This window comes from Chamaea fasciata, unplaced genomic scaffold, assembly GCF_029207755.1.
Source record: "Chamaea fasciata isolate MVZ Bird 193981 ecotype frontalis unplaced genomic scaffold, bChaFas1.0.hap1 SCAF_1, whole genome shotgun sequence".
NCBI classification, from domain to species: domain Eukaryota; kingdom Metazoa; phylum Chordata; class Aves; order Passeriformes; family Sylviidae; genus Chamaea; species Chamaea fasciata.
In genome coordinates, this window is record NW_027094086.1 from 64,641,522 (window position 1) to 64,665,360 (window position 23,839).

The 23,839-nt window shown below is 36.8% G+C and overlaps 1 protein-coding gene across 1 annotated transcript in view; it reads left to right on the forward strand.

The window, feature by feature from the left end:
* The window catches only part of LPCAT1 (lysophosphatidylcholine acyltransferase 1), a 65,696-nt gene that overhangs the window by 16,793 nt on the left and 25,064 nt on the right, over positions 1-23,839 (forward strand). Inside the window, exons 4-9 of the mRNA XM_066184989.1 lie at positions 662-774; positions 2,176-2,236; positions 4,482-4,540; positions 9,150-9,184; positions 11,705-11,759; positions 15,283-15,365. Coding sequence (XP_066041086.1) covers positions 662-774; positions 2,176-2,236; positions 4,482-4,540; positions 9,150-9,184; positions 11,705-11,759; positions 15,283-15,365 — 406 coding nt within the window. The remainder of the gene's footprint in view (positions 1-661; positions 775-2,175; positions 2,237-4,481; positions 4,541-9,149; positions 9,185-11,704; positions 11,760-15,282; positions 15,366-23,839) is intronic.

The window sequence follows — 23,839 nt, forward strand, 5'->3', positions numbered from 1 at the left end:
ATGTACAAGAAGTTTCCCACTGAACCAGAAAGAGGATGTCTGAGATCTAATTCATCTGGTATGAGGAACAGGCAAACAAGTGACAACTGAGAAAATGAACATGCTTCTGTTGACACTGATTCTTCACAAAAAATAACATCAGTGTATATGTAACATCTTTGATGGTGTACCTTTAGTGGAGCTGAGCTGTCATAGAAGACAAAAGCTCAAAAGACAGACAGGTTGACTGACAGGATGTCTTTTGCAAGCACTTACATAGAAGGGAGATTCCAGCTGCTTTGCTAGGTTGGGAGTGGCTATAGATTTTGTGGAAGGAGGAAATGGCCTGTAGACAGCCATAACTGCATTGTTGCAGAAAACTGTGTAATATGTACCATCATGTTTTACATTATCTATGTTGTATGTATTGATCTATGAAAACCTGAAAAAGTGCAAAATGCTGAAATCATGGAAACTGTTTTCCGCACAGAAACTTATGAAAATATTTCAACAAAACTACAATAATTCAGCTGAGTATTTGATTTTGCAGTGTAAAGTAGTAAAGTGGTTGTGTTCTTCTGTACAAAAATGTTTGTCCAGAGGACTAATGAGGGGAGGGGATCTTTTTCAAACAAAGGGAAAATAAAGGCTGGTGCTTGTTTTTGTTTTCCCTCCTCTTCAGCTCTGATCAAATATATCCGACCAGTGTTTGTATCTCGGGCAGACCAGGATTCTCGCAGGAAAACTGTTGAGGAGATAAAGAGGCGTGCCCAGTCTGGTGGTAAATGGCCACAGGTACTATATTCTGCTACTCTGTAAGAGATGGTATTTGGTGTTTCCAGGGTTTGGATATGCAGTTTACTTTTTTCATTGTGGGTGGCTTTAGATGGTTTGGGGTGGGGTGTGTGTGTATGTGTGAAATTTCCCCTACCCCATCTTCCTAGAAGATAAAATGTAAGATTCTCATCTGTCTCTCACTGCGTTGTGTTTCAATGTTGTGTGGAAAACTGGGTAAGTACATGGGTAGACAGCTCTTAAGTGGTACTAAATGGATAGACCACAGCAGATGAGGAAGTCCTCTAAGAAGAAAAAAAAAATGAAGTGCTCAGCAGAATACCTGGGGAAGTACTGTTTGTTCTCGCCCTTCACAAGATTTTGGCATTGCCATTGTCAGAGCTGTGATACTGGGCAAGGCAGCCCCAAAAATTTGGATGTTCCAGTGACCACCTCTATTAAAGCACGTGATAGAAGCATGGATAAAATAAGTGGCTCAGGGTTTTTTTCTGCACGTAAAATGTGGCTATGTAAAATGTGCCTTGAAAGAGAGTAATGGGGAGGAAAGGATGGCTGAGAGCTCAGATTCCTAGAAGCATGTGATTATTTTGCAAATTTGATTTTTTTGAGATTAGGGTCCTGTGTGTTTATTGTGGGATTATTGCCGCTAAAAGCAGGTATGCCTCTGCATAGTAGACTGCAAAAATGTTATAAACATGTATAAACAGTGTGACAGGTAATATGTAGCTTTTGCATCATTGCTTTCGTCATTAGATTTCAAAGCAAGCTAGGACAGAGTGGGCAATAAAACTAGTAATGTTAATTATAGTCCATTCCTTTTTTTCCTTATGGTATGGATTTGGTTGGGGGAGGGGGGTGTTTGTTTTTGTACAGTCTACCCTCTTCTGCTGAATTGGTTCAACTTAAGCATTTTTTGCTTTTTTTTTTTTAGAATTCTGTTCAGGTATTTTCAGTCTCTGTTATTTGGGCATCTGTGCACGTGCCAAGTAACAGCAAAGAGAAAATAACTGTCTTTTCATAGCCTGTAAGCAGGTAACTTGGGAACAGGAATTTTGTTCTGGAACACAACAGGCTACAATGCTTTTGTCAGCACCAAAGTCTTTGGTGAAAATACTCATACTTAACAAGTGTTTCTGGTCACTGTCAGTGTTCCAATAAATAGAATTATTATTGGAGGACAAGAAAGAGGCAAAATCACAGATAAAGAAAAATATTTTTCCTGTTAAGATAGAACTTTGACATTTTTAGCACCTTTTTTTTCTTTATTCTAACTGAACTGTTTTTCCCTGAGAACATTTTTGCTGTAATCAGTTAATAACAGCTTTGAAAAGATGTGTTTATAAATAAGTTCACATTGAAATAGTTCTTAAAAGTCAACCTTTTTTTTTTTTTTACTTCAAGATAATGATATTCCCAGAGGGCACTTGCACAAACCGATCCTGTCTAATTACATTCAAACCTGGTAGGTATTATGCTCATTTCTCTGTTCTCTACAGAATGTCCTTGTATCTTCATTTTCTGAAATACCACTTGCATTTTAATTTGCTTGCTGTTACAGAAGTTGAGTTAAAAACCTTGCAGTAGGGTGAAATTGGAATATATAAATTTTCTGATGCCACAGGAAGATTGTAATTCCATTGAACATTGAACAAAACAATTTCGATAATTCAGATTTTTTCTTGGCTTCTGAGATGCATCTCAGCTGGAAGAGCAATGTTTCTTCCTGGATTTAAGTTTGTTGTTGTGTCTTTTTGCCTTTTCTTTTTTTCTTGCTCCCTCCAGTTCCTGTTTTGGGTCTGTCATGCAGCATTTAGATACTTGCTGCTGCCTTAAGCTTTGTAGTGTATTTTTTATGTAATATCTATGTTCTAAGCCCTTTTCAGTAGTATCACCCTTTTAGTTTATCAGATTAGTAGTGGGTGTAACACTGAATATTGCTGCAGCTGTAAACTGCATTTCCAGTAGGGAGAAATGCCAGTACTGCAGTAAACCACTAACCTTTAATGTAAACTTGCCTTTCTCATGTAGGTAGGGAGATGGTCAATGAAGAAGCTTCAGTGAGCAAGGCAGTTGTGAATGGGTTTTTTGACTGCCTAGTTTCTGGTCGTACTGTGTGTCTTGTATTTTTTTTTTTTTTTGGCTTGCAATTTAAATATCACTCAGAATATCATGCAGTGAGTCAGCATTATGGTTCCTTGCACTGATTCATTTGGCTGGAGGAATCTCAGACTTTTCTCTCAGCTCTTACCTTTTTAGAAGAATGAATGGTGATTAGGGAAACATCCAGTTCTGTTGCTCTTTGCTCTCCTTCTCTCCCCACCTCCATCCTGACTGTGCTTTGAAAGCTAGCCTGAATATGTCACGTGAAGAAGCCCTGATTTCCTGCCCTCCCTCTGTGCCATAGACACTCCAGGCACCATGTATTTCATCCTTACATTCTCACTCTATCTTCTTCTGCTCTGGTCTAGTACATGCTGCTGTCTGCCTCTCGACTGTCTCACTTTTCCTATCTGTTTCTGTATCCATCCAGCCTTCCAGAAATCCTTTGCCTCAAAATTCCTCACTTAAATGAGATTCCTTTAAGTTTCTGTTCAAGTTAGTTCTATCAGGATGCCTTTCCCCCTTCTACTAACATGGCCTATGCTCCTTACTCTTATACACATATTCTTGGTTTTGTGTTTAAGTGGTAGTGGTGTCATCTACCACTCAGCTTTTGTCAGCTTTATGTTATTTCAAAAGTTTTTTAGACTGTTCTTTGAGACTGAGCAGATCACTCCAAATCTTTTAGGGATTCTAAACAGACCACCTTCATTTAAAGGTGTTTATATTCCATAAACACTTATTCCTTTTATGTCTCAACAGTTATGTTGTAAAGCAAATGTTATGCTAGGAATACAATGTACTTCAATTATTTGGTTCTTAATTTTAATTGGAATATTAGTGAGATCTTAGCAAATTGTCAAGAGTAACATAGTTTGAGTGAAACTTAATTTCTTCATGAGAGAAAGATGTTAAGAGAAGTCTGGAGCAAGATAGTTATCATGCTTACCCACTCTTTGTATTAGAAACCAAGAAAATGCTTAGCAAATGATATGGAACTTGTGCTGATTATTTATCAGAACAGTAATTTTCCCATGAAGTGAAGCAATGCTTCTGAATAATAGCTTTAGTTCAATATAGCTCTAGTTCAACTTATAACTATTAGTTTTCCCATAGCTACAGAATAGAAGTGTCATTAATTCCATTATTTTGGAGATGATAAATTGCCTATAAATTGTTGTTCAGATAGAAGCAGAAAGCTTCTTTTACATAACAGCCTAAGGGCTTCACCAAAGATATTGTTGACCACAGGGAATAAATTAACTATCTTGTGCATGCTCATTTTTTATTATTCATTTATGAAGCTGAATTTGGTGCTAAGTTTTGACTTGTATTAATGACAATATATGTAAGTGGTAGAGGATAATTTAAATAATGTAAGCAAACATTTTTAATTACCTATCTGCTGAAAAGATGGATATACAGTGTCATTCTCCAGTGCTCGTGTTTTTGATTACTTTTGTGGCTACTTTCAGATTGTGTTTTTTCACCATCAACTACTTCCTGTCAGTCCTTTAGCTATATAATCTTTTTCTTGCTGCAATAAATTTCTTCTCTACCAAAATGCACTATCAATCAATTAATTATGTATCATATGTGCCTTCTAGGAGCGTTTATTCCTGGGGTTCCTGTACAGCCTGTGGTTTTACGTTATCCAAACAAACTGGTAAGTTCAGCTTGCAGTGTCATTGGAAATTCAGGGCATTGTCCTTTGAGTGCATTGGCCCTTGTGTAACCTTTTGGGTTTAAAAAAAACAAAAATCATTACTAAGTTATTGTTAGTTTAAGCACTTATTCCTTAAGCCTCAAGCAATATAGGGAGTCTTAACTGAAACAGTTTAAATGTTTCTGCTCTGAAAGTTGTTCAGGTTGTTACAAGAAGTAATCTACAAATGATGAGACAAATGGCTATTTCTGTCCAGGATGTGTGTTCCTAAGTGCTCCCTATTCCTGCACTGTGTGCTGGAGAGTTTTCTTAATGTCATTTATTGCTGGAAGATGTTTCTGCATCTCCTGCCTTTGGAGGTGTTAGTCATGAATTACTGTGACTGGCTGAATGACACAGGATAATGTGTTGAAGACCTCTGCACCTTTATAAAGTGTCATCTTGTCTGTTTCACATTAACCATGCCCTTGGCTAAGGAATTAGCTAATTTGGACTAGTCCTCAAATGTAAATTATGTTCAGATCATATATATGTAAATTATATTCAGATTATATTTATATAAAATGCAGATTATAGTGTTTATTTAAAATATGTGAAATTTCTTTTGGAACCCACTGGGGCTATTTCCATGTCCAGTCTGTCCCCTTCTGAAGTAGAAGTTACTTAGGGAGGATGTGAAGCATGTCAGAGGTAAAATAAGGGCCACCTGGTCTCTCTGAATGTCACATCAGAAGGTCTCTGACTAGCCCATTAACAACAACTTCTTCTAAGGAAGGATTTTGTTTCCTCTTGGTACTTCAGTAGCTTAGAAATATTTCCATCCACTGTTCTTTCTGTCATTTACAGGTTGATATAAAACATATGCTTGATTAAAAAAAGAAAAAGGGTCCAAGCAAGGTTAATATACACAGACCACCATTTGCTCTTGGCTGAGATAAGGTGTAATGGCAATCAAATAGTTTGCAGTAACAAACCCAAAAATTATCTTTGCAGATGCTGTGACAAGAATAGCAGCCTGATATGCTTACATAGTATCAAGTGCATTGTAGCAGGCTGCCTGGGACTTTGCATTACATAATTGTTGTATTTTGAGGAGGAAAGCTTCTTTTCTAAAAATAGTTTGAAGTTTTGACGGCACTGCCATTTAAAATGGCAAATATGCTCATGGCTTATGTCATACTTAATATGCCTTGAAGCTTTTTGTTAATGTTAAGCCCATAGCAATATAAAGCTATCAAATGTTATTTTGTAAATATCTTCAAAATCCAGGTGCCTACTGTCAGTGCATGTCATGCCTGTAGTATATAGTATGCAGTGTAACTTGTTATATAGATATCCATTGTGAGCTGGTATGAGTTTGTGTATGGGACTTTACTTTTTTCTACTACTTCTAATTGCTGTAAAACACTTAATTTTCAGTGCCTTAGTGAGTCATTTAACCTCCTATGATCTAATTCCTAGAGACTTTCCAAAGGTCTAAGGATTAATGACAGGGGCGGTAATTGCTACTACTGCTTTATTTTTACATCAGCTTGGGGGTTGCAGGAGAGTTGCATCAGAGTTAGAAGGAGGAGAGGCAGAATACGATGTGGTACACGAAGGTGAGGTTTATTTTTGGTTATGAAATGGAGTTAGATTATTTTGTTGCAGTTATTGAGCTATTCTTATCTCAACCTACAAGGCAAGGCTCACCTCTCCTTCCCAGTTCTGCTCACCCCGAGGGAGGAGTGAGCGAACAAGCAGCTGCCTGGTACTTAGTTGCCAGCTGGGATTAAACCACAACGCATGTAGGAACAGAGTAGGGAATGAATATTGGTTTTCATACACTAAGGTACCATTTTTAGCAAACTTTAAATGCCTCTGGCTTTCTATTTGTTGTCTTGTTTGACTGATGCATATTATAATTTTAGGTTTAGAAAGGAATTTAAGATCTTTGCTTAGCCAGTGAACTCCAGATATACATTGTGTGCAGTCAACCCCACTGTGTTTTACTTGAAGTGCCTGCTCTGATCTATGTTCAGAGCTTTGAGTTCCACAGTATAGATGAGAACATTCTTGGATTTGAGTGCAACTGGCTGTTTAGGGAGGCTTTTTGAGATCAGAGCCTGGGGTGAATGTAGTAGGTGTCTGCACTCTGGCATATTTGTTTCATTGTAGTCTATTGAAGAGCTAGGGAAAACACTACTGTTCTGCAGCGGACTGACACAGGGCAAAAGTGAAAAAGTTAATTCAGGTTTTTTCTAGCAAACAAATCTAGTTCTGGTTGCTACGAACTGTTTTATATGTTTTATAGTTAGAATTGCTCCCTGAATAACAGTTGCCTTGGGGCTTGTGACTATTTGTATTAGATGACATCTCTGGTCCTGTATCGGTGCTTTATAGTAGTAATATTTTAGTATGTTGCTCTTCTTGATGCATGAGCAGAATGAAATTTTAAGGCTTAAAGCGTTGTGTAGACCTGGTATTCAAAATTTGCTGCTGGTTGTCTAGATTGATAATGGTTTAGGTATTGGATGCCTGAGACCTAAAACCTATATTCTGATTAGAATAAATAATAATAAATAAATTCTGATTAGAATAAATGCTCTAATGTCTTCACCCATACTCTACTGCAATCCTTTTTATAATTTTTTACTTATTTTCTTTGTTTCTTCATTTGAATTTTCTGTCAGAGTGCTGTTACTTACGAAATTTGGAAAATACATAAACCATATACCATTTTAAATATCACAGAGCCATTTAAAATGTATTTTATCTCCAAATGTTTACCACAATTAACTGTACTATTTGATAAAAGGTTTGGCAGCAGCTCTTATACAGTTTTGTTATATCAGGGTTAACTGGACCTGTAAAAACACAGCCAATCTCCTGTTTGAAGGTTGGCATATGATTCTCAGTATTTTCTTGTGGCAAATACAAATTCTCTGGGAGATACTCTTCTCTCTGTTTCCTCCCATGCTGAGGGGAAATAACATCCAAGGTCAGGCTGGATGAAGCTCTGGCCAACAGGATGTAGTTGAAGATGTCCCTGCTCATTGCAGGGGAGTTGGAATAGATGGCCTTAAAAGGTCCCTTCCAACCAAGCTATTGTATCATTTAATGTACTTCCACACAGCTTGAAATATTCATTACTTAGATACAGTAGTTTCAAAGTGTACTCAGAATGCTGTCAAAGAGAATGTCCAGAAGCCTAAGCTGGTAGCTGTGATGAATATAAAAGGTAACTTAGTTATGTAAAGAAAATCCTACTTCCCTTTGTCCACTTGTTTTATCGTAAGGATACTGGTTGTGCTGGTAGGAGTCTCCTGTAACATAGATCTGCCTCTTGTGGATCAGAATCCTGTTTTCCTCTAGAAAGCATTTCTGGCTATTATCCCTGATGCATCCTGAAGTTTTGATGAGAGAAAGCATGCCTGGCTACTATTACATTCACTGTGGGAATTTCTTGCAGGATTGTTAATAGATAACATGGCTTACTTGAGTTTGGCTTGCCAGCTAGCCAGCATGAAGCTGGATTCTGAAAATACCTAAGCGCTGTTCAATGGTCCAGGCACTTTTGTGGAGATCACATTTTTCTTTATCTCCTTCTGTGCTATTACAATTTAGAGAGCTGAGTTGGGATGTGCAGTGCTTGGTGTTCTATTAGGCAGATCTAGTCTGTAGATAAGTTATCAGCAATCTGCTCTGGTTTCTCATGGTTTGTATTGAAAGTTCCTTGTGGGAAAAAGTCAAACCCCATAATGTGTTTACTTGCAATGTTATCAGAGACATCAAAATAGCCAGAAACAGCGTAATAGTATAAACTATCCACATTATAGTTCTAAATGTCAAGTTTTAAATTTTTAATGAATCTTTATGACATATTGACCTTACTCTTCAAACTGTTGGTTCTATCATTAATCATGTTTTTCGCCTTTTATGGATGGGTTTGCTTGCTTTTATTTTTACTTTTGGTGGCCTTTTGCTCTAAGTGGTCATTAAAACTTGAGTTTAACTTGATTTTTCATGGTCATGGTGCATGTGGTTACCTGAAATCTCTAGAATGGGTTTGGATGGTAGGATAGAACTGACCTGGAACTTGTTCAGTAGGTTGAAAAAAATATTTTTCTGATCAGGTCATTCAGAAACCTGAATTTATTGAGTCCTCTTGTCTTTACATTTTTGACTTGAACTATTTTTCCCAGTTGGAATAGAACTAATTTCCAGGTTTTTAGATTCTTTCTTGGACACTTAAATCACATCTCCAAGTAGTGCAATTTCTTTTTCCTATGCTGTTTCTTAGTATTAGTTAAAAATGGGATGACTTTTACTGTCATATATATACCTGTTGTATATTCCTTTACAGGTTTCTGTTTAATTTTTGCTATTTGCATCTTGTTCACTTCTTTTACTGCTCTTTGTCCTCTCTTAGTGTTTCACACAGTGTTCATTTTGGCCATATAGCTGTATGAAAGATGGGCTGATTTTTAACAGGTTTAAGAACTTTTGCAAAGAGAGCATAGAAGTTTCTATGAAAACTTCGTCGTCATATATTGTCAGTTATGCTGTATGCAATGTAAAAAGTTGAAAGCACAATAATTTATTGTAAATGTCACACTTCTTTTCTTAGGACACAATCACATGGACGTGGCAAGGGCCAGGAGCGTAAGTGGTTAATGTTTTATTGGTTTTTTTCATTGCTTTCCTCTATTAGTTTTTATTTATGTGACTTATGTGCATATATAGTCAACTGGTTGCTGGTTATTTGGTTATTCTTTGGGATTAATTTCTGTTTTATCTGTTATTTTCTAATTATACTAATAGTCATTAAGAAGAATCCAGGTGTAAACAATGTACTTCTGCTGCTATGATTCTGTTGGTTTTCAGAATGAATTTTAGGTTTTTATTTCAATTTTGGGGTTTTCTGCCAAATGCCTGAACTAAAACAACTTGCTTCTGCTCTAAATATTCTATTGCCTGCAAGTTAATTTGTTATCTTACTCTATGGAATCTAATACTATTGTTTGCATCTGGTCTACTCTCATGAAATCTGTTGACCCACTCAAAGAATTTGGAGATAGTGTTTCTATTAACCTGTCTGAATATAACTTTGACATTTTTCTTTAAACAAAATGCTATTCTAGAGGTTCTTTAGAAAATTCATGTAATATAAAATATTAAACAAAACAGTTCTTGCTTGTTTAAAAAAATTAAGTATTATTTTCCAGTTGGGATTTGAGTAGAAATTCCAAAATGTTTAGATGCAGATGAGAACCACAAAATTTGAACCCTATGTAAAGGGGAGTTGGCTTCTGTGGTTAATGCTTTGTATTGTTTTGAACGTTGACATGAGATCCTGTATTTTAGTAGTAATGAGGAAACCATGGGGATTGGCCAAGATTCATGTAATTTGGAATTTTGTCAATTAACTTTTGCACTTAGGAACTAGGTCTAACTAATGACATGATTGGGAAACTGGAGGAAATCATTGATCACTTCCAAAGATTCAGCTTACAATTAATTTGTCACTTTGGAAGTAGACAAATTGACATGGTTGTGTGTAAGGTAAATAGACACTACAGCATTTGCTGCATAAAGAGATATTTCTGTTCTTGTGAGCTCTTACCTCTTCCCTTGCATTTGCACTGCAATTCATGTAAAAAAGTAACTCAGCCATAGAGGAGAAGGGTGGGTAGCTTACTTCCACCTTCGATTCCTAACTGAGGACTCAAGAACACAGAGGAAAAGGAAAGAAACTTGTAGGTGCCTTGCCTCAGATCACTATAATGTCTACAAAACTCTTATTCTGAAGTGTTGACCTCTGCTAATGAAGTGAAATTAAATTAAAGCTAAATCAGAATCTGCAGCAGCATGTGATGTTATACAAATTGACTGGGTCAGTTTAAATTACAGCTTGGCTTAATTAGGATAAATTTTCCTGAGTGACCTAAAATGTATTTGTGATGTCGTAGCAGAAAATACTATTAGGACTGATAACAGACTTCCTTTTCTCAGCAAACAAATATTTTCTGTTTTAGTGTTCGCCAAAACATAATCTGGTAATGTTTCTGTATCTAGGAGTATTCTGTTTGTTTGAAGGTGCTGTAGCCTGTCAGATGGATTGAAAACTTGTCACATGCAAATTTAAACACTTTCTTACACTTATTGAAAAGAATGTTTTTACTATTTTGATAGTATTCAGAGCAGATCACCTGACTATCTTGAAAACAGAGAATGACCATAGTTGAGTTAGATACAGGTTTAATGAGTTGTAAATTTTTATTTAAATTCAGGATTTAATCTTTGAAGATTACAGAGATGACAGAGAGAAAAGTTTACTTGTAATTTACTGGGGTTTCTTAATTCTCTCCAACAAGGACCTAGAAACCAGACTTTCATGTTTCTGTCAGGGACATAAACTTCAAATTACAGGCTCCATTGTTGTTCCTGTTTCTTTTCTTTGCTTTGATGTGTTGGAAGCTCAATAAGAAGGAAGGAGGAGAAATGTTCTGCAGCCCTTTATGGGTGTATAACAAAATGAGTAGAGTTTTGCTTCTAGGAACTGCACTTTATCTGTGTAAGAGGATTTTGACCAGTTGGCCCCTCACAATGATTGACTGCTGTAACCACCTAGATACTGTATGAAAATGTGGCTACTTGACACTGCTCCTTAATTTAGGTTTACTAAATCCTTTCCTGGATTGGAATCTTAATGCTTTCTAAGGTCAAGTTGATTCCAGTTATCTTGTATCTTAGCCTATTAAAACACATGTACTGCATTTCATTAACAGACTTTGGAAGTATAATGAACTTTGATTCCAAACTGAGGTAATGATAAAATCTCAGTGGTTACATAATTAATCTTGCCAACTCTATGCTGAATACAGTGCTTTTCTGAAAGAGACTTATTCTTCCTTTAATGCTTTATGCATTATATTACCTTTCAGTGTTTATCTTCATGGTTTTGACTATTTAAAATGCTAATTCAGTGTAAACTACTTTTGTTTTGCCTTACAGAATGTAATATGTAGAAGTACATTCAGAGGCCTTTTCTGTTAATTTTTATCTGAATATGATCATACCTACAAGTAGGATGCTACATGGAGACTTTGGAGCATAATGTATTGCAGTTTCACTACATGTAATTTTTTTCCTTCATCCTTCCCTATCTTTTTCCCCTTTTAGGTTTGAAATTCTGTGGCTTACTTTATGTCAGTTTCACAATTCTGTGGAAATCGAGGTCAGTAAAAAAAACTCCAGTGTATTCTGGGCAGTTGCAGAATACATAATATTGTACTTAATTCTGCAGTAAAAGTTTGTGTTCAAATATTTTATGTGTGTCTGTAAAAACAGGTTAAGATACCACTTATATTTTAGACAAATGGCTTCTGTATCTGAAAGTATAGTCTAAAAATGGAATAGCAAAATACAGTTTTCCGTTAGCATAAGACTTTAATTTTTAATGATTAGACTTGACTAGATAAATTTCTGGCTCAGTTTAAAGAGTCTTTTGTGAACAAATTTCTTGTCTTCTAATGGCCTGATTGCTGTTTCAATTACTGTAGCAACTTTGTATGTTAGACATTCAAGTACTTGAATGCTGATGTACAAACTTAGGACTGTCTTGTAGAGAAAAATTGTGGGTGGCTTGTTACAGGCCACAAAACTTACTTAATGTCTGGCCAATTTTCTTATTCAACTGCACTGTTCAGAATGTGAAATTGGAAAACGCAAAGAAAATTTATCTATATTCTTAACCTTGTTTTGTGAAAAATACTGTAATTTTAAGGCTGAAGGCTATTGTAGTGAAAACGTGGAAACAATTACAGCCTTTCCTTTCAACTTGGTGTCCTTATGCATTTAACACAGAGTAATTACATTTTGTGGACAATTACTGTATTTGAAAAGTGTCATATAGGATATTTGACAGATGTTCTGCAATTCTTTTGCTTTTTGAGTAATGAAGCAGCTATTTAGCTCTGACAGATGGAACTGATGGCAAGAGTAAATCAGTAGGAAGAACTATTGTATGTTTACATACACTGTGTTACAATAGTAACATATATTGCATGCTAATCACTGTACTTGTCATTGCTCTGTGTTTGCTTATTTTTGCAATCAATTATTCTCAAAATTGATGGATGTGGAAAATACCAGCCACTCAGTAGCTGGATGTGCTGTAGAAATTTGTGGTTTGTGTTATCAATTTAGTTGGATAAAAAACAAATGTGATTTCCAGAGTAGTGGCCTGTGTTTTGCAGAAGGGCCAAGGAGTGACTGTCTCACACAGGGCTAAGACAAACCAGGGGGTTGGCAGGATTTTTACCCTTTCTCAGGAACATGGTTTTCTGCCCTAGGCAAGTAAAATGGGTTCTTTCACACAGGAGCGAACACTGCTGAGCTTTCTTGATTTTTGAGGCAGCAGCTGCTAGCAGATGTTGAGTTTCTGTAGCTCTTACAGATCTTGCATAACAGGCTTTGATCTTTGGTAGTTCTTGGGGAAAAAAAAGCAAATTAACTAGTGACCTTCTGAAATACTCCATAATAAAGCAGGAATTGGCAGAGGATAGAGGAGCAGACCCGTTTGCAAGGTTGCTCTCAAGTATGAGGAAGAGTACTTGAGAGCTGCTTGTTGAATCTGTTTTTGTAAGGAAGTGCAGTGAGGACTAGTAACATAAAGGAAAAATTAGTTGGTTTGTGTTCAAAGTCATATTTTTCCCCTGGTCTCTGAAGCTTTGTTGGTTGATATTCCTGCTCTGTTCCATCAACACAGAGATACTGGCAAATACCTACCAGCCTGGATACCACAGTTAGTGCTGATGGTCCAGTAACTCAAGGAGACATACTACAAAACAACACAACTTCAGTGGGTTTTTTTATTAAATGATAGCTCGTAAGATTTAACAGCCAGCAATCAGGATCCAAAGTTTTAGCTAGTCTGGGCTTCTCTCCATATATTACGTGTTCTGGGATGTTGTGTGTGTCATCCAGTATTGAGAAGCGAGCATCTATGTAGGTTTTATAATAGATTTCTGGAAATATTGGCCCATCCACCCATCCTGAACTTAGAACTGGCAGGCTGGCAATGGTGTGAAGAAGAATATGTGATCATCCGCACATGTTGTTTGTTTTGGCTCATGTCTGTTTGTTTTACTGACCTGTCAACTAAAGTGTTCATACATCCAGACAGCCTGCAGCAGCTGAGAATTTTTCTCTTAGTTTTGTTAGTGATGTTGAAATGATTATGCTATTTATGTCAAGTTAGGCACAGACATGTATAACACCTCTGAAATCACCTCATATTCAAACTTCTCCTGTGTTCAGACAAAATACTTGATAGCCGTTTGCAACTCAAATAAATGGAATGAGGTTTGGAAGTTGAAGGAATGGCCTTTCCATCTCTGTTAACTTCACAGTCTTTGTGATTTTGTATATTACATGAGGCTGGTGTACCTGCTTGTAATGTAAACCTAGGAGACAGGAGTCATGTTTTCAACTGCAGTGGTGCATATAGGGAAAACTCCAGCAAAACTCAAAATATATTCAATATCTGTCCATTACAGGAAGCGGATGAAAGTCCAGTGGCAGTGTTTGGGTACTGTTGATCATACCATTATGTAATTTTAAAAACACAGCTAGCTTCATGGTTATTGAGAAGTATTTCCTGAAATTATAAACTTTAAAATAGAGACTGACAACTTTACCCAGTTGTTAGTTTCTGTTTTAAAGACTGGTGTGAAATTTCTGGGTCATAATTCCCATTTTCACTACCCATAGGTAATTATATGTACTACAACTAAGATTCTTGCAGCTTTTTTTTCTAATTCAGAGGCTTTACACAGGATTGTGAGCATTTTGCTCACTTATTGCATAAATTATCTCATTGTGCTGCGCTACTAAGGGAGTTTTCTGTCTGGTACTGAGTAGTAGTGGTGATCAGAGTGATCCCCTCTTGTTCCTCCCATCTGAGAAGTTGGTTACTTGGCAGAACAAAATGTTTTGAAGGTTTTTATTGGTGAGACTGGCAATGATCTTGGTGCTTATGTAATTTTCCAATGGACACTTAAAACCAGCTTAAAACACTGGAAGATATTTTAATGTAAGCCATGGCATTCTGAAAGCTGCCCCTTCTGTCATGGGTCTCTAGTACTTCTGGTTTAATTTTCCACTTTCAACATCAACTGTTCTGTGACTCTCAGGTCATCTGCATTTATTTAGACTTTTTCTTTCAACGGAGTGTTAATGGCTGATGTCAAATTTGAAGGGAAAAATTTTCAAAACATCCAGCAGCAGAAAATAAAAACTCTTTTCATGTGTACATTAGGCAGTCGTGCATGATTTCAAAATGTGCAGGGGGATTAGTAAATACCTGATGTCATTAAAATTTGGATTTTAAATTTTTAGGCTATGGAACAATATTCCTTTAGTGTGTGCTTTTTTTCCGTTATCTGGAAAGAGCTGAACAATATAGGATGTAAGTGAGGTTTATGCAAGAAAGTGCTAAACTTCTGAGTCTCACTTAGGAAATTAAGATAAAACTCTGGTTGGGTTCCATGAGGTAAGAAATGAGCAGAGTCATTGTCGTATGAATTTCTAGAAGTATGACATATACATAAGCATTTAAAAGTTTAACTTTTAATATTTTCTATAGTCAATGTAATTTTGTGAGTAACAACAAACTGTATACAACTTTCAACATAGTTCTGTAAGAGATTGTTTAAAATGTTAAATATTTTTGGTATAATTCAGTTCTCTGTATGCAGTTTCTACCCGTGTACATTCCTTCAGAAGAAGAAAGAAAAAATCCAGTGTTATATGCCAATAACGTCAGACGTGTAATGGCAGAGTAAGTATGTTGTAATTCTGTGTAAAAGTAGATCTGTGATTTTTAAGTTTAGACTGAAGAAAATATCATGAAATCAGGTCGGTGTGGTTGTCTGCCTACAAAGATCCATGCAGTCTGCAGGAGTGTCTGCAGGAGTGGCTGCAGTTACTTTCCCCTCTGAGGAGGCCAGGGAGCCACAAATACAGCAAGAACTGTAGGAGTTGATGGGTTTGGAGTATTGGGGTTTTTGGTTGGTTGTTTCGGGGTTTTTTTTAACATGCCTTCATATAACAAGCCAGTTCTGCTTGCTCCAGTCGGTATTTAGTCTTTTGGGGAGGAGTATGCTTGAATTTTAGGAAAGTTAATGTAGGTGAGTTTTGTGGTATTGGAGTTGCATTTTAAGCTGTGACTGTTTTAATGAGGTTAAGAATAGTTTCATGTATTCAGTGTTAGCCTGTGGCTATTTCAAACAGTAAGGCACAGTGAAGTGGCTTTACTTCCATTGGAAACAGAGGACTGATACAATGCAAATTAATTGAAGTTGATGTTAATGTAAGTAAGTTTAAGCACTTGTCTGTAGGGTATAATAAAGGCAATCAATTTTAATTTAATACTTTCACACTTTTTTTTGGTTGCATTTTTATTAATGACTTTTTTCGTTTATTTTTTGTCTTTTCAGTAAATCTTCCATTAGTCAGTAGATAACTCTTTTCCATATTTACAATGAACCCTCAGGCCTGTGATCACTAATAACTCCTGAGAGGTTTAAGTATCTTCCTAATCCTGATTTTGAAAGAACTTGTGAAATCATAATTTCCTTTGTGTAACTTCTCTTCCGTTTCTGATTTAAGCCAGAGGCCAGCTTGTGGGTAGTAACTGAGAATTCTTGACTGGTTGAACCCAGGTCTGTGAGTTTCCTTAAGGATATTGGGACAATAATATAACAATAGAACTATTGTACAAAAGGGCATATTTCTCACAAGAGAAAAGGACAAAGGGACCTGTTTAAATCATCCTGTCTTGGGGTCAAAAAATCTTTGAGGCACTGGCCTCAAAGACTTTTGTTGGTAATTAAAAACCATCACCTGGCAAGTGTTGTCCTCAGACTTTGTGTAGAAGGCCAGGTTCCTAAGTCTTCATTCTGAACTGTGCTCCAATCAGACAACAGGGATTCTGTGCTATAAGGAAAATTTTTGAAAGCCTACAAAAGTTTACAACAACTTCCGTGTCACAAGTCTTCCCTTCTAAGTGCACTTAAGAGGAAAGATGTGATTGTTTCTCTCTCCCACCCATGAAGAATTAAGTACTTGTGGTCACAGAAGAGGAATGCAGTTCTAATGGGAAGACTGACAGAATGAGAGATGTCAAAAAAGACTTGCTTTGGGGCTGTAGATGCTGTGTTGATGTGAATGAGAAAACAAATGTGTTTGGATACCAAAGTTTGAAGTTCAAATGCAGATGGGAACGAAACAGAATGTTGATGCCTGGATATCATGGAAAACATAGTTAAAAATTACTTCTGACCTCTTCCAGATGCCTTCTTGTGTCAGTTCTCCAGACTTCCCCAGTTTATTCATGCACCTTTTGGTACAGCAGATTCCAGCTCAAATGCTTTCAAGGCTGTTGTGGAGCTGTAGCAGTTGCAACTCAAGTACCTCGGGTGCTGTTCAGTGCTAGCATTGCACTCTGCATTTTGCTGGATAAAGGACAATATTACTGCTTCATCTAGATTTGTCTTGCTTTTTTTGAGGATTGAGTCAGTGGCAATGTAGCATCTTGTTTTCAAGAGGTCCTTTTGGGATTTATTTAGATGTCTGCTTACCCCTCCTCCCCATCGTATTTCTCTGGCAAAAGAGTAATTCTGCTGGATATTTTACAGCATCAAAGGTGATTCTCCCAGGTAATAATGTATTTGTGAGTCTAGAACCAGCGTTGTGGAAACCTTGTGTCTTGCTCTTGATTTCAGAGGGAGTTGATAGAAGTTGATGAGTGCAGCATTAGATACACTTTCTGCTCTGGAAATTGTTTACCTTCACAATAATCTTGATTTGTGAACAGCCTCTATTTAGCATTGAACAAAGCATTTAACAAGATGTCTGTAACTTATGTTGCTTCTGCTTGTTGACTCTCTGAAGACTTTTTGGTTTACCCATATTTGACTAGCTTTTCTGTGAGTGGCCGCAGATGTGAATGATGGTAGTCTCCAGATACTCAATTTGTATTTATAAAGTGACCATGAACTATTTCATTAAGGAGATGCTGTCATTCACAGAGGTTTGCTTCTTTAGGACATTAGCTTCTTGCATGTTGGATGAATTTACTTGCCCAAAAAGTGAAAGCCGAACTGTACCTGTGTTATCACAACTGGAATTACTCATACAGAATAGCCACGGCTGCTGAACATGTTTGCCATCCTTTGGGTCATTTTCTTAATTTGCACAAAAGGTATGTGCAGAATAGATAAATCTGCCATTTAAAATATGAGCCCTACTTATACTTTAACGATATGCTTCATTTTTAATTTTCTAATACAACTTATTTTTGAGTGAGTCCGTCTTGTTTGGTCTTTCTGGCCTTGTTCTGACTCCTACTCAGTTTAGCCAATGCCTCTGTCACCCACGACAAGCTATCAGGAGCTGTGTTTACAGTCACTTTCAAATCATAGCAAATGTTGAGTACTTTCAAATATGGCAACAGTCGTGGCTATTTCTGTTTAAAATCCATAAATAAAGTGTGGTGCTGTCCTGAGCTTTTAATTCACTTCATGTGTTCTTTATTGCTCTAACAAAATTCTGAAACTGCCCTACTAGTAAGTCATGCCATGTGGATAAGTATTATATTGCCTTACTTTTGTATTACTTAAGCAAAATCATCGTTTTCATCTTCATGCGCATAAGCTATTATCATCTTATGCTGATGGTACTCAACATGAGTTGTTTTGGTCTGTTAATTTATTGAGTTCCACAGTTTCTTCTATGTATGTTTTTACTTGAGTATCAAACTTTCTGGCCCATGTTGTTTTCGGGGTTTTTTAATCTTCAAATTAGTAAGTAATAATTTATTAGGACTGTGTTAGTGTTGTAAAATTGTCAGCCACTTGAGACTTCAATCCCAGCTTTTCCAGAATTATTAGGAACAAATCACTTGGCCTTGCCATCACAAGTATTTATTTCTAAAAATTTCTCAGTGGTGGAGGAAATATCTCTACCACTCTTAGAGCATTGGGAAATACTTTTATTCATAAGGTGTGTCATCTTAATTGTTTCCCAGTGTAAAGTATTGCACATGACAGAGGGGTTTTTTTGCCTGATGACAATTTTGCTGTCCTTAGCTAGTAGTTGGTTACATTATTTTTTGTATTTTTTCTTAAGCTTTAAAAAGTCTTATGCTTCTTAGCTGCATCAATTGCAACTTTTTATCAGTTTTTACTTTTCCATGTTGTTTTGCTGCATCATAGTTCCTAATTTACTGATAGCTATTTAAAGAATGATTTGTGGTTTGTTTGGAGTATTTTCCCCTAAAGAAATATATTAGTTACCTCTTTTCATTATGGGGCTGTAGCCATTTGCTACTCTCCTTAAATGCCTAATTTTCATTAGCAGCTGTATTCTGAAGGACATCTCTTAGTTGTAATCAAAATACTGTTTAGGGCATAGAAATTCTGTTTGAAGGAAAAAGCAGATAACTTTTACTCCCACTTTGGGGGGGGGGGAAAGTCTGTTACCCTGCTGTTCTTTAGGACTCAGATGTTTGAAAGAAGTGTGTCAATAGCTTAGCTTTTAGTTAGTTGCAAAAATTCATTTTGTACATAGATAAGCCAGTGGTAGTGCAGACAGCTGATTGTGAAAATCTGCACTGCGGGCTCTTTGTGCAAGCCTAAAGTAATCTCACCTGTAATTGCAGATATGAGCTGACTAGATTGTGATACACAGACCCACAGGCCACTTACTAATATGCAAGCAGAATTTGTTTTCTTTCAGTTTCAGTTTCTCTTAAAGACTACCTTCAAAACAGGGAAGAATATGGTTAGGTGGTACAATTTGAGAGAAAATGGAAGACAAAATATTACAAATTTGTTAATTTCTTTTTGCACATGGCAGATGTTGACACTGAAACTTGATGGAAGCCAGACACCTTTGCCCCTTTGTTTTTCAAAATGTAATCACCTCAGAACTGAAGTTCTTTCAGTAGTCCTGATTTGAACATTTTGTTTTCCTGGATCTTTTGAGTGTTAAACTCAGCATTGTAATAACATATGTGACACTCTCCAGGAGTGAAGTTTCACTTTTGGTGAGCCCAGAAAGGCAGTCTTCCTGCAGAAATAGCAAAATGTCATAGACCAGTTTGCATTTTTCCAATATTTTTTTCTTACTCACTTTCAGAAACATTTAAAGACCTGTTTTTATATTTGTAGTATGTGCTGAAATTGATTAAAGTGCAGCATGTTTGACATGGAACTTGAAACATCTGCCTTCCTGATGTTTTCTGTGAAGTCACTTACCCCATGTTGGAGCATGTCATACAGTTAAAGCAGTGACTTCCAGCTTGACATACGAGCATTACATTTTGCTTTTGAGAAATTAGTACTTTGATCCAGCATGCTGGTGAAGGCAAAAAATATTACAGGTAGTCTGTCCGTCTTCCCTTTTGTCATCTTCTACACAGTCAAAATTGGGGTTGGTTTTCTTTTTTTGCAGGCTCTGACAGCATCAGAATGTGATCTTTGCCAATATATGTGATAGAGTAATGCTAGTTGCGAAGAGTAGCCTCAAGCATGTGGGTTCACAGTAGCTTACTGGTCTGACTCACAGCTATTTGTTGTTTTCAGTGGCCTGTTGAATCTAACTTTGGGAAAACTGCTGTGCTATGTGCCTGTGCTGTCTGAAGTTTCGTGTGTGATTCTGCACAGGTACAGTTTGGATGCTCAGCATTCGGCTTTGAAATCCAAACTTTGGATTTTTATCCTATATAAAAATAGTATAAAAATTTTATACTTTTTTGGCATTTTATGCTATCAGAGGCATAAGCATCAATATAAGTAGAATTACTGTAGTGCTGGTCTTAACAAAACATCCATTTGAAGCATCAGTGGTGAAGGGTCTAGAGAGTAAATCATGTGAGAAGGGGCTGAGGGAGCTGAGGCTGTTTGGTCTGGACAGACGGAGGCTCAAGGGGACCTTATTGCTCTCTCTAACTGCCTGAAAGGAAGTTGTTCCAAGGGTTTGCCTCTTGTCCAACACAGCCAGTGATAGGATGAGAGGAAATGGCTTCAAGCTGCTCCAGGGAAGGTTCAGGTTGAACAGCAGGAAGAATTTCTTCATGGAAAGTGTTGTTAAATATTGGAATGGGCTGCCCAGGGAGATGTTCAGGAAACAACTGGATGTGGCACCATGGTCTAGTTGAAAAGACAGTGATTAAAGGTTGGACTTGATGATCTCATAGGTCTTTTCCCAGCTAAAAGATTCTGTGCATTGCTTGAGTTCAGGCCATATACAAAAACGGAGATGAGAAATACACTGTGCACTCTCTTCATTTCTCTGAATCCTATGAGCATTGCAGGTGGAGAACATAATCACAGAACAGGGCTAACTGTGCAACTTCTTGCTACATTTAATTTCTCAAGGCCGAGATAATTTTTTTTTAAGTTAAGTAATACTTTGCAACAGTCTGGTTTGAACTGGTTTTTGAATGCTGACAACACAAGGAGAGCCTCCTTTGTTTTTTACCCCTTGAAGATTTGTGATGTGCAGGTCTACAAGACCAACAATTACAGGACTCATTTTCAAACAACACCAGCCAGAAATACAGCTGTTGGCAGCTTCTTTTTCTGTCTAAAAATTAAACCATTATGAGATAATAGATTCCTTATGTGAACTTCAGACTCATGACTGGACCTTCTCTTGCTTGGATAATGTCACAAAGTAGTAGTCTGAGGAGAGAAAAGGGACTGTCTACTCTGGCCTTCCAAAACTAAATAGTTGTCAGCTCTTCAGCTTGGGAATGGATGGGAGGGGAAAAAGAGTGGAGGGTTGTTTCGAAGTCACAAAAATCATCAGTGCTCTGGAAAAGCATACTAAAGAAAGTCTTGTTTTTCATAGCAGAAGAGATGGAAAGCGCTCAATAGTAGATCAGCTGAAAGTAAATGAAATCTTCAAAATATGCAAAATTGTGGCATTCATTACCAGATAAAATTACTTCATCAGAGCTGAGATATACTGTAAAAACATGTGGTTAATTAGTGATTCTGAAACATAGTGGTACAAAAGGTCTCTGGTTCAGGAAGTTCATGTACAGATGACTACTAATAATTGCTGTTACTTGTCCACTGTTTTGTATATCTTTTTGCTGAACATCCGATAATGAAGAAAAATACCAATTAGATAGAATCCTAATATTTTCAGCACCCAATAAAGATTATAGTTGATTTAAAGGGGGTTTTTTTGAGCAGCCTGTGGAATATTCTCTTGATTAGTTCACAGTTCTGCTTATGAACACTAAAACCTTTGAGAATGTTCTTGTTCAAGTGTAGATTGTGAATGTCACAATACAGCCTGTACTGTTTTCTCTCACTTTACATAATATTCCAGCAGTCACATTGTTTTATGTTCAGCATTTTGCATGCATAGTGGATTAGCATGCAGAAAATGAGGAAGTTAATTCATCTTATATTATGACTGCACAAATGTTAGACATAATGAGCTGTTTGGTGTAAGACACCAGGATATAACAAGTATAACTGTTGTGTTTAATAGATTGGGTTTGCAGGAAAGCTTTTGGGGTTTTGTTTCATTTATTATTTTCAAGCAACTTGCAGACTTTGAAACTTCATGTAGTGTGATATCATGATGGGTAAATAGCCAGCATCTTGGGAAGGACAGGGAAGGAAAAAGTCTCAATTATGTCAGGCCAGACATTCATGTCAGGCCATATAAATCTGCTGGACTTTTAAAAAGGCTAGGCTTACACAAACTGAGTGTGAAAGCAGAGGTAGTTTGAAGAAAAGAGGAGAAATGCTTTCAAATATGGCAAAAGTTGTTTTATTTTTAGTTTATTAAAAATATGGGATTGTACTTGTAACTTGCATCTCAAATTGAAGTTGGGTTTTTTTGGGTTGGGGTTTTTTTTTGTTGTTGTTTTTTGGTGGGTTTTTGGGGGGGGCTTGTTTGTTGTTGTTGTTGTTTTGTTTGGGGTTTTTTGGTGGGGTTTTTTTTTGTTTGTTTTTTGTTTTTCCAATTGAAATAGAAAAAGATTGCCCTGGAAGAATAAGTTAGAATAGTTTGATTCTGTAGGTTCTGTAGAAAATCCTGTGAGTTGCAGTTGTACCAAGGCCTTACAGTGAACTGTAGTATGCCAGGCTTTATTCTAAGAAATAAAAAAATTCACCATTCTTAGCATAAATAATGACCTTTATATGTTCCCCAACTTCACATTCTTCAACATTCTGAGCTGAAATCAAGGTCCTTTAAGCTGCTAGCCCTATACAGCTTGTGCTTTGTCTTCTGAACTCAAGAGCCCCTTGAACTCTATCTGGCCTTGGCTGATTCTATGATAGAACTTTGCTTTGCTTTTAGCAGAAGTGTTTCTTTCCTTCCTCACTTCTGATCTTTGTTATTGTGAAAGTCCGGATGTATCTGTACCCTATTTAAGTTCATTTCTTTGTTGGTTTTTTTTTTTTTTTTTTAAGTCCAGCAGCTTGAAAATTGCAACAGGTGAACTAGAGGAGCTGCTTTTGTCTTTCTGAATCCCATTTGGTGTATGTGTTGACATTGAGCGTATGTGTAGGTATTAATTGTAGTGGGGATTTTCCTTTACTGATTGCAATATAAGTCTGGCCCAAGTACCACCTCTTTTGTAAGGGGTGCACAAAGCCATAAAAAGATGCAGGTTGTGTTTTCCCTTGTGGTTTGGCTGAGTCTGAAATCACCCCAGCTTTTGTTTGTAATTTATTTTGTATCTTAAATTTGGGGTTTATTTTTTTTGTCGATTGTTTGTTTTGGTTGGGTTTTTTTTTTTTTAAATTCCTCTTTGGCTCGGCTCCTTCAACATATTTGGGGCCCATTATTTAGCAATTATTTAAATCTGGCATTGGTGCTGGGCTGGCAGTCAGTCAGGCTTCAACCCTGCCCCCAGGCTGAGTGCCCTGATCTTTCTTCGTCATCTTTCTTTTGATGTGTTGGAAAAGCATCTTGCTTTTGGCTTTAACAAACTATTGTTTCTTGCTTTGGCTTGCCACCTTATGGTTATGTTTTAACTTGTCCATCCTCTGTTTCCCTTGAGAGAATGCTTGGGTTTCTTTTGTTTCTTTAAAGTATCTTTGTTTTAATTGCCACCTTTAATCAGTTTTAATGACACTAATTTTTTTTTTTTTTGTCCTTTTAGAATTTAAGTGTCTTACCACTTCTCCTGATTCCCTAGTATGTCCAACAGAGGACCACTTTACTCTTTCAGTTTTCTAACTTATTTTTAACAAGCTTCCTCTTTTGCATGTAGTTCCC